Genomic DNA, 12130 nt, shown 5'->3' with positions numbered 1-12130 from the left:
GATCACCAGCCAATTTCTGCCCTGATGTGTCAAGGTCACATCATAGCTCACACAGAAAACTATTAAGCCTAAATGCTGGAAAGGTGCCAGTTGAGGGCCTTCATATTGTCAGCTGCAATGGTGTTAACTCTAGGTGATCAGTAGGAGTGAGTACAAAAATCATTACTTGAGTATTTATTTATCGATTACTTAAAAAATGTAATTACTATTTTCAATCAGAAACAATCAGGCAGGTTTTTTTTAGCATGGAATTTGCACAGTTCAGTTTGCAACATGCAGGGCTACAAGACCAGAAAATAAATGTGTCCCATTTCTGTGATAAACTAGCACCAGAAACTACTTAATGTCTAATTCTAATTGATTCCTCAAATAATAGAACAACAAGAAGCCTTAAAAAACCATTTTGTGCTCAAAAGCATATTATTATCTAAGAATAAAACCACAATCATTGAAAATATATTCATCTTTATCAATTACTGCCTATTAGCTGAATTGCAACTTAACCTTTAATACCAAATTATCTATACAATGTACTAAAGGGCAATGAACATAAGAACATAAGACAATGCAATACTGAAGAATAACGCCAGTTCGGTTAGGACTATGTGGTAATTTAGCCTCACCAAAGTGGCCATAAGCAATGCTCAAATGCAACTTCAAAAATCTGCCAGAAATCCAAAATCCGTGGATACCAAAATGTTTTGCTCTATTCTTGTAGATTTTATCAAGATCTATCCAAAAATATCTTTTGGGTGATTTATTGGAGCCCCCCCACGTGTGTTATTTCAGCCTAAACTTGATAGAAATACCAAAAATTCTCATTTCAGAGGGGGTTAATGACCAGTGTGAGGGACTTGAAACCAAAAGTGTTCACAAAATTTGGAAGAGTGGTCCCTAGGATTTTTACAGCAATACTAACATTTTAGGACCCGCATCCCCTACAGGGTAATGGGTTGGGCTGAAGTTTGAATAAAACTCGTCACTTACCCCTCGTCTGGCAACTTGCTAAAAGTGAGTTAGGTGCTCCTGGCACTTTTTTCTCGAACGAGGTGCTATATATGATGGTAGCGTCTAAGTTGAGCCCAGGGAGATTTTTCTGGTCAGGGTCACTTTTTCACTTTAGGTTTACCTTAGCCAGGTCACATCTCGAAGGGGAAATTTTAAAAAAAAATTGATTTCTGAACTCAGCGGGCCCGAAAACCCCCAGGTGACATTTTCTAGCAAAATCTGACACGGTCAGGCAATGGCTGTGGTTGAGCTGGTATGGAATAACCCGTTTTGAAAAACTGTTAAAAATGTAATAGCCTAATAATAATAGCTTGTTTTATGCATTAGAGCTCTATGTATATGTGTATAATGTATCTAAAATGTTGTCCTACTTGGGAATGCTTGTTATAATAGTAGATATTTTTTCTTGCACAAAAACTAAGAGTTGCACCACAAATAAAAAATAAATAGCAAACCAAAAACTTCCTTTAAGAGATAGAGAGGACTACAAATCTAAATGGAGAAATCTACTTTGCACTGCCTATAAATATCACGTTTTAAAATCAGCCTTCCAGTTTCATATCAAAATGCATGAGAATTAATTCAACTTACCATTCAGAATGGAATCAAACATTCCAGTACCTAATTTAGCAAATGAGTTTTACCGTGTTAATTTATTCAGTTTAGACGTGGTCTACCAAACTAATATGTTATCAACCTCAACTGATTACATATTCATATTAACTCAGAAATGGGGCAATGATCAAATTCTCTGCATTTACGAGGCAACTCCTTTGAGATGCATATTTCAACAAACAAAATACATTTCTTACACAGTCTAAAACAGGAAGTTATATTATATGCCTTGAACAGTTTATTCATCGCATTTACTACATTAATTTCTCAAGTCAAAGTATTTAATATGCTGAATACTTATCGATTTTCAACAAAGAGGAAGCCAATCTTTGTTGATGAACACTGCAGCTTCCCTCTCTGGATCTGAAGTTCCAATGAAAGAAGACAGTACTTTGCTTGAAGTATGCATTGTGTTGCGTCGGCTCGCAATAAACAAGTAGTTCTTTTCAAATGGAGGTCATCCTGTTGATTTCCAAGTTTGCAGCAGTACCTTTGCCTTGTCGGCAGTTTTCCAACTGGTGGAAAAAGTTCCGCTGATCAGACGTAACTCAGTTCAGATAATGCGTTGCAATTGAAAAGTTATGTAGTTCGTAGAAGTGTTCTCGTTGCAATTCTTCTGTATGGCTAGTACATGACCTTAGGCCCAGCTGCTGGCTATGCTTCCGTTTGGCCGTGCAGCGACGTGGAAACCAAGACCAGCTTTCAGATCAAGGCAGTGTCCCGTTTACTGTTTCAGTCTCTCGTAGGGCAAAGAGCTACGGCTCTCTCAAAGCTGTCGGCTGTATTTATGGACTGTTTTCTGTCCTAGGTGTCAAAGGATCCATTCAGCGATGGTGGAGATAAACCACTTGTCCAGTATTTAGTTTACGACTCTTTTTAAAAGCATTCTTTGTCAGTGGGGAAGTTTGTGACCAGAAACCAAGTAGACACAGAGAATACATAGAATGATATTATGAACCACTCTGATGCTACAACTGTCATAAATGGATAAGACAGATCTATAAAGTTCATGGGTTGATTGTGTAACATTATTTGTCTCCTTTCAATGATCTTATTACTATGGAACCCCTAAAGGGACATGGTGTAAATTGAAAAGGGAGGCTACTATCTCATGCACACGACTTACTATCTCGTCAGCACAAGATATTATAGTAAAGTCATGCGCACAAGATAGTGGCCTCCCATTTTCATTTTTACACCATGTACCTTTGGGGCCAGGAGCACTTTACTATGCCACACATGCACCAAAACATGTTTGTGTCCTTCATAAACAAAACCAAAATCAAAAAAAAGAAAGAACAAAAGCTGAAATAGTTATGACAGTTGTAAATATTGTATACTTGGAAAAGTACACAATAAATAACTTGTCTCACTCCAAATATGTTTATATTCCAACCATGGTTGTTCTGGTTTTAGCCCTCACCTGACCTGCCCGGTGGTGATTACACATGTTGTCAGAAGCGAACCCACCTACTGTACCAGTTAAGCAGTGTGTGCTGGAAAGCCTTGTCAGAATATGGGTCAGGTAAGGGCACAGTGGTGGCCTTACCTGACAATTGTCAGCTCATATCGTAAAGTAAAACATATTTTTTTGTGTAATGAGCTATATTTTATGCTCAAATATATGGGAAAACCATTCTTTTATTCTAATACAATTGCTCAGAGAAAAAGTTTTTTATTAACAAGTAATAATTTTTTTTCTCCAAAAGATAGGTGTCAGAATTATTGGCACCCCTAAAGATTCTTACAAATATAATCAAACAAAATGAAATCTGCATTAACATTCTACTTCTTTAAGTTCATCTCAGTTTTAAGGAACTGTATTGTGGCCTTCCATGGCTTATTGTTTCACTGGGGTATAAAAATGAGGTAACACGCATATGAAATCCATTTGTCATCCATCACCATGGGGAAAGGCAAAGAACGCACAAATGAAAAGAGACAAATGGTTGTTGACCTTCATAAATCAGGCAATGGCTACAATAGCTAAAAAACTAAATATACCACTTACCACTATTAGGGCAATAATTAAGTTCAAAACCACTGGAACAGTGGTAAACTTGCCTGGTAGAGGACGCAAGTGTATCTTGCCCCCACTCACAGTGAGGCAGATGGTTTGGGAGGCAAAGGGAAATCCAAGGGCAACCGTTGGAGAATTATAGAACTTGGTTGCATCTTGGGGTCACCAAGTCTCCAAATCTACAATTAGACGCCACCTCCATGCCAATAGGCTATTTGGAAGGGTTGCCAGAAAAAAAGCCTTTATTGAGAGCAACCAACAACCAACAGGTGCTATGGTCAGATGAGAAGAAAATAGAGCTCTTTGGACACGCACACCAGCGGTGGGTTTGGCGTCGAAAGAAGGATGCGTGTACAGAAAAGAACGTCATACCTACTGTAAAATATGGTGGTGGATCTTTGATGTTATGGGGCTATTTTGCTTCCACTGGTCCTAGGGCCCTTGTTAAGGTCAATGGCATCATGAACTCTACCCAGTACCAGGACATTTTAGCCAAAAACCTGGTTGCCTCTACCAGGAGGCTGAAACTTGCCCGCTAGTGGATCTTCCAGCAAGACAATGACCCCAAGCACACATCAAAATCCACAAAGAAATGGTTAATTGGGAACAAAATCAACATTTTGCAATGACCATCTCAGTCTCCGAACTTGAACCCCATTGAAAACCTGTGTTTTCAATTGAAGAGGGCAGTCCATAAGCGCAGACCGAAGGATATCAAGGATCTGGAAAGATTCTGTATGGAGGAATGGTCTAAGATCCCTCCCAATGTGTTCTCCAATCTCATTAAACATTATAGAAAAAGACCATTATCCTTGCAAGGGGAGGGTGCACAAAGTACTGAAAACAAGGGTGCCAATAATTGTGACACTCCTTTTTTTTTTTTGGAAATAAATTTATAATTTGAGAAATGTGTAATTTTGGTTTATTCCATTGAATCATAATGAAGTCAAATATATTCCACATGTTGGAAAATTACAATATAGCTCAGTATTGGTATTATTTATTTTATACAGTCTTTTCAAGGGTGCCAATAATTTTGGAGGTGACTGTATATGCAGTCAGACAATGTTTAGAAAATAATGCATGGATAGGGCAAACCAGTCCGTAATACTGGTATATTTTGGGTATCTGTGTAACACTATCTCTGGGTTTTTGTTTTGTTTCTACACTTGTGGTTTTTCAACACAAACTAAAAATGTATTGTTAACCCAGTTAAAGAAAGCTGCACCATATCAGTAGTCATGTGAGGCCAAATTGGAACACTGACAGAAACATTTAAACAAACCATCCCAAATTTGTATATTAAATTAGGTCATTTGAATTTTGAAGGAGAATTTCTCTCGCTAAAAGAAAGATACATGTAAACCCAAATTGCCCAAAAGGTACTACCAAAAAAGGTGAGACTTATGTCAACTCCTTTTAAAATTATGTGGTAATATATGGGCATCTAGTGCTAGAGAAGACATTGGTAGAATGGTTTCAGAGTGGTAACACTCTCATATTTTGACATACCAATGGTAACTTCTGTGGAATGCCTTTGCTGCTATGTTGTGGTAACCCATTAGGTATTTCTGAACTTGTCTTTGTATCTGTTACTTGGATCCACAGTCTCTTTCCTGAATAAGCTAAAACAAATACAAAAAATATGTTCATCTTCTTTGTGCAACCCCTCTGCATTTATGGGCAATTAGTTACCATAAAAAGAAAGGGCATTGGTTTGACATATAACAATTAACAATTGGCTTATTTTTACAAATCTGACCCATTTCACTGATATCCTTTCCTCCTATGGGATTAACCCATCTTTTTGTGATAAAGTTTAACAACTACTTTCAATAATGCCCAGGATGAAAGTAATGGTAGGACTGTAAATGGAATCTTATTTTTTTCTTTATGGAACACAAAAAGTGTGTCAAAACCAAACAAACAAACAAAAAAAGTCACACTTAAGAGTAGGCTACAAACATCTGAAATTATAGAGAAACTACAGCTGCCTGATTATCTCTGTCCCTTTGAAAGATATAATCACTTCTTCAAGTGACTCAGACATATACTCTGGGATAAATATTTTCCAGACTAATTTCCGGGTAGAGACCACAATATAAAGCCAGCTTGTGTCTATGTATATATATATATATATATATATATATACACACACACACACACACACACACACACACACACACACACACACGCAGGGGTGAAATTCTTAACAAACAAGTGCATGTACTCATATGCACAGCCACGTGTAAACATTTTAAAAATGGAGACAATTGAGACAAGTGTCAATGTATAAATACTTTTAAAATGTATACAGATCGGTACAGGATACATTTATGAATACAAAATAAGCTTTAAATAACTGATCAATTATAACCAATCCACCATAAACAAGGAAGCTCAAAATACAGAAAGTGTTGTATCCTCTGCATGTATCACTCAGTCATGTACTGTAATATAACAAGTTAAACCTTAAAATAACAAACATTAAGAAATATTACACTATGCAGCAACTGCTGTAGAGAGGGGTTTGTTTCAAGATATCCTAAAAAAGGGATGATGTTATAAAAAAATGGTATTAAAAAAACAACTGTGTATTGTGTAAAATGCTTTTCTGGGTTTCCATTCGCTCAGTTTATTTTACTCGAGTAAACTGGGCTTTTCACCTGACGTCATGCAAATGAAGGGGAAAGAACATAAGAACATAAGAAAGTTTACAAATGAGAGGAGGCCATTCAGCCCATCTTGCTTGTTTGGTTGTTAGTAGCTTATTAATCCCAGAATCTCATCAAGCAGCTTCTTGAAGGATCCCAGGGTGTCAGCTTCAACAACATTACTGGGAGTTGGTTCCACACCCCCAAAATTCTCTGTGTAAAAAAGAGCCTCTGTTCTGAATGCCCCTTTATCTAACCTCCATTTGTGACCCCTGGTCCTTGTTTCTTTTTTCAGGTCAAAAAAAGTCCCCTGGGTCGACATTGTCTATACCTTTTAGGATTTTGAATGCTTGAATCAGGTCAAATCATTAAATCATTAATGCAGATCAGGAATAGCAGAGGACCTAATACTGATCCCTGTGGTACACCACTGGTTACCTCGCTCCATTTTGAGGTTTCTCCTCTAATCAGTACTTTCTGTTTTCTATATGTTAACCACTCCCTAATCCATGTGCTTGCATTTCCTTGAATTCCTACTGCGTTCAGTTTGAGAATTAATCTTTTATGCAGGACTTTGTCAAAAGCTTTCTGGAAATCTAAATAAACCATGTTGTATGCTTTGCAATTATCCATTGTCGATGTTGCATGCTCAAAAAAATCAAGAAGGTTAGTTAGACACGATCTCCGTTTCCTAAAACCATGCTGACTGTCTCCCAGGATATTGTTACCATATAGGTAATTTTCCATTTTGGATCTTATTATAGTTTCCATAAGTTTCCATATAATAGATGTCAGGCTTATTGGTCTGTAGTTACCTGGTTCGGTTTTGTCTCCCTTTTTGTGGATCGGTATTATGTTTGCAGTTTTCCAGTCTGTTGGTACAACCCTTGTGTCAAGAGACTGTTGCATGATCTTAGTTAGCGGCTTGCAAATAACTTCTTTCATTTCTTTGAGTACTATTGGGAGGATCTCAACCGGCCCTGTGGATTTGTTTATTTTAAGTGCTCCTAGTCCCTTTAATACTTCTGCCTCTGTTATGCTAAGGAAAGGTGGGGGTTGATATCTAAATTAGCTTTGCGTAAAATACTCTTGCTGTTTTTGAAGATTACTAGTGAAATTTTGTGAAAATGTGGTTTCCATGCGCAGAGAACTGGTACACAAGTGAATCTAAGCTGCTGTAATAAAGCAAAATACCTCGTGCCTGGTTGGTTAATAATGTGTTTTACTGCTCTTGCCCAAATTGTTTTTCAAATGTCATTAGTGGGGTGTCATGTCGTTAGTAGTGAATACTGTCAACTAACTTATCTTTTGACTCATTAATTAAAAATGAACTCGGAGGTATAAAATGAAACTAGGAGGTATAAAATGAACTCTGAGGTATAAAATGAGGTGACGGATACTGATAAAATGGACTGAAGTGCAGCATTAGTTCATTCCCAAAATTGCCACTGTCTGCTGTATCCTGCACAAACTCAACAACAAAATGAGGTGTTCAGGAATCAGTGGCTGCCTGTGAGACAGACGGGGAAGGTTACCAGTGTTGCCAAGTCTCACGAGAAAAAAAAAAAAGCGACACTGCCTTTCAAAACAAACCCAAAACAAGCGCAGCTCATGTTAGAGTATGGGTGTTTATGTAAATTCTAACCCGCAACTCTCAAACAAACAAGCTCAATCCCACTTATTATAAGTGGACTTGGCAACTGTGAAGGTTACCTCAGCTGCCAGTTTCAATTGGACAGCAGCGATCTGAGGAGGCTCATGCTGTCAGAGATTCTCCCCTTTCTTTTAAGTTGTGTTGGATTTACTGTTGTGTTAAATATTAAATGATGCAAACAAATAAAACACAATCAAGTTAATCTGCAATTTAGTTTGGTCAGTTCTGAGAGGCCATCAACAACTTGTTGGATGTTGTTGCGCTGTTTTGGGCGATCGAGCTGGCTCATGACATCCAGTTCACAAACTGTATTAATTAACGTGGAGGACACAGCTGGGATCAAAAAAAGGACGTGAATTAATTCAGTTAGACATTTAAGCAGCTCACTTGCTCTTCGTGTTTAACTTTAGCGTAGTTTTTACAGCAAGGGTATTCTCAAACAGCTGCTTTAATACCATAACAAGGGCATAATGCAGTTCATGGTAAGCGGTTTTATACGAACTGTAAACCCACAAGAGATGCAAAAAACAATCATAAAAAAGCCGTCCGCATTATCATTAAGGTGAACTACTCCACTGCAAACCATAAAACCGCCCATCAGCCACTTACTTGCTGCCATCTTGGATTCCACAGTAACACCTGACCTGCTCCCTTGCAATATTTATAGTGATGTCACTTATGCGTAAACATGCTCATTCACTTTTACAGATGAAATGCGGGTTTCCATGCGAAACTGGTTGTGGATTTTCCCGTTTTTTTTTTTTTTTTACCCTATCGCTCTCTTTTGACGTTTTTTTCGGCCACAAACCTGATTTACATAAGTAATTCTCTCAAACGTTCACGCACATCGCCATTTCACGTGTACATTGCCCCGCATGGAAACCCCATGAATAAATGACTGTGTGAGTGGATGGAATGCATCCGCGTTGGAAACACCAGTGAGTACCGGCAGAATTTCACCCCTGTATGTATGTGTGTGTGTATGTATATATATATATATATATATATATATATATATATATATATATATATATATATATATCAACTTCTGAGTTTAAATTCACTGAACTTGAAGGGGCTAAAGCTTAAAAATAAAAATGTACAACATAAAGTTTTCACGCGTTTTTCTTTCTGCTAAGCAGAATCTGCTTACCAATCCGCTGCAGGTGCTGACAGCCGCCGACCCAATGTCCTTGTTGACCTGCTTCCACGTAGTAACAGTGCCAGTGAGATGACAGGAATTCTCTGAGTGCGGTTGCATCTTGGCACCAGTAAGGTTTCCGTATCTTCTCTCTAACACGTAGCCATGGGAAAGTAGATTTTGGTTAACAGTAAGATTAAAAAGCAAATCCTGGCCCTTGTGGTGAATTCTGTAGTAGACCCGAGCGTTCGTTGTTCTCGCGTCTCTTTTTCTCCTGTGTTTGTTGATGTGATGGGTTAAACTGTGAGACACAAACACTCCATCCCAGTCAACTTTCATAGGATGCACCACATCGAATTCTTTATGAGTCTTGACAAAGTTTTCTGAGAAGGAAAAAAAAGTTTTATTCATATGTATAAAAAAACTGCCAAGTCTATTCAAACTTTACAGTATACATTTATAAAATGCTATGTTACATATCATTTAGCAGTGAAGCAAATGCCAATGCATTACCACATATATTTTAGTATCTAACACACACACACACACACATCTATCTAACATCATGCAACAACAACAAAAAGATTAAAGAAATAAATTACAAATGAGTTCGCGTACGTTCAGTGTAGGACACTTACCTTGTTCCTGGTCTGGAAAGTGGTAACTGCTCTGCAGAAAAGCACTAGCATGTCTGCTTGTCAGAAAGAAAAGAAACTTCACCACAATGAGAATCCAACCTTCTTGGAAACATAACATGTTTTAAATGATTAAGTAAATGAAATAAAAAAAAAAGTTGTAGATTGCATTCGGCTTTAAAGAGAATCCTGCAAGAAGTTTGATGTGAAAGTGGAAACGTGCATGGCCCATCTAGGAAAGAGAAACAGCAGAGAAAAGGGGAGAGATACTGTGTAAAGTAAGAAAGTTCGAAGATAGTTGAGGGGTGGAGTAATCAAAACCTCCCAGTGTCTTATTTCTTTAGGGAGCGGGACTGAAAGGGAAAAAGGGAAGCGGGGGGTGAGGGCGGAGTTATTGATGTAGTTTGCAGCAATTACAAAACAATGGGCCGAAACAAAACAACAACAAAAAATGCTTAATCGACTGACAGTGCATTTTTTAACTGATGAATGTGTAGGACGTGGACATATTTGAAAACTGTACCCCGTCTGTTAAAGCAGATACATGTCGTATTCTAATTCATTCAAACGTAGAAGCAAAACTCGATTGTACACTTTCAAAACTGCAGATATAATCTGACTGAAATATTTATATTTATTCACAAGAATGTTTAATGGTAGCATATAGAATATTATAAAATGTGATTGCAGTACCTAAAAAAGTCTGGAAAGTGCCCAGCTCGAAACTTTTTTTAAAGTGGTCCTTTTGCAAACACAGTGCAACCACGCCCATTTAAAGATACAGTTATAAACCACAGTGGATATCACCGTGTAACAATTTATTTTTTTATTTTTTATTTTTTTGGTTCCTGGGTAGTAAGTGTTATTTCCTAATTGCTTATGCCTCAAAAGTATAGAAAATGGCTATTATTGCCCACAAACTTTGCTTTTGTGACCAGGACAGTGATATTTTGAAATGTACCTATTTTCCAGAACATTCCAGATAGATTCAGTGCTAAGTAAACTTGGAGTAACTTCTAGAACTTTCTAGAACTTTCCAGTAATATAAATAGTAGTATAAATACAGGGGCCTTAAGCCCACCAGTTCAGTTTAGTTCCAGCTGCCTAAGTGGATACATATCTGCATTTTTCTGAGATGGCATCAAGGTCATAGGAGACTTCAAAATGGTGGCATTCCTGATGGGTCTCCAAGGCGGTTTTACCAAGTTTCCCTGCTATCTTTGCCTTTGGGACAGCAGGGACACCAAGGCGCACTACCACAGGCGGGACTGGCCACAGCGGACCGAGTTCTCTGTGGGGAGGAACAACGTCTGTGTGGTCCAGTGGGAGCCACTGGTGGACCCCCGGAAGGTGCTGATGCCACCACTGCACATCAAATTGGGCCTTATGAAACAATTTGTCAGAGCTCTAGGTAAGGAGTCGGCAGCCTTCAAGTACCTTCAAGACTTCTTCTCTAAGCTGTCTGAGGCAAAGGTCAAAGCCGGTGTCTTCGTCGGACCACAGATAAAGAAGATCCTGGAGTGCAATGAATTCCCCAAGAAGCTCACTAGTAAGGAGAAAGCGGCTTGGAACAGCTTTGTCGCAGTGGTTCGGGGCTTCCTGGGCAATCACAAGGCCGAAAACTATGTGGACAGTATAACGAGAACATGATGGGAGACTACATTTGGGGGCTGATTCGTGAAAGTGATTTACAGTATAATCGTAAATCTCGAAAAACTACTCACTTCTAAATCTTTTGTAGTCATTTTTGTATTACTTTAGTATAAATACATGTTAATTTGGATTCATATGTTGTTGTTTTTTGACTATGTGAACGAAAAGACACAAATTCGCCCGTTTTCTCATTGGAAATAGGTAAATTTCAAAATATCACTGTCCTAGTCACAAAAGCAAAGTTTGTGGGGAATAATAGCCATTGTCTATACTTTTGAGGCATAAGCAATTAGGAAATAACACTTACTACCCAGGAACAAAAATTGTGTTACATAGTGTATTCATTCGTGTACCCGAGTGAAAAAGGAAGTACAGTTGCCACAAATGGCGACGATTGAAAAGCAAAGCAGCTTCTGTGCGTGGTAGTTTGAATTCCTACAGCCAATTTACCAGTTTAAAAAAAAAACACTTTCAAGTGTTGTACACATGACTGAACATTGAAGTCGAGCTTCGCGCGTGTTAACTTGACTGCGCTGTGTTCAGTGGCGGCGTCTGTCCAAGGGTGGTCGCGAGCAAAGCTTCCTTCCGGGGCCCTTACTATGATACCGTGCCTTTCTAACAGGGCAACAACGATGTTATTGCATTTTACTACAGCAATCGCAATGTAAATTAACTTTTCCTGCTTTTGCTGAATAATCCTGTTTTCGTCAAATCTGGTGCACGATGAATATGCCCCAATACAGTCGTATA

The 12130-nt window shown here is 38.3% G+C and overlaps 1 protein-coding gene across 1 annotated transcript in view; it reads right to left on the bottom strand.

Annotated features, from left to right (window-relative positions):
* The window catches only part of LOC117972823 (A disintegrin and metalloproteinase with thrombospondin motifs 12-like), a 137738-nt gene extending 127703 nt beyond the window's left edge, over positions 1 to 10035 (bottom strand). Inside the window, exons 1-2 of the mRNA XM_058994584.1 lie at positions 9731 to 10035; positions 9105 to 9475 (exon numbers count right to left, since the gene is read on the bottom strand). Of these exons, the coding sequence (XP_058850567.1) occupies positions 9105 to 9475; positions 9731 to 9848 (489 nt within the window). The 5' untranslated portion in view covers positions 9849 to 10035. The remainder of the gene's footprint in view (positions 1 to 9104; positions 9476 to 9730) is intronic.
* Positions 10036 to 12130: the final 2095 nt, after the last annotated feature.

This window comes from Acipenser ruthenus, chromosome 2 (assembly GCF_902713425.1).
Source record: "Acipenser ruthenus chromosome 2, fAciRut3.2 maternal haplotype, whole genome shotgun sequence".
Lineage (NCBI taxonomy): Eukaryota > Metazoa > Chordata > Actinopteri > Acipenseriformes > Acipenseridae > Acipenser > Acipenser ruthenus.
This window is presented reverse-complemented; position numbering and strand designations above follow the sequence as displayed.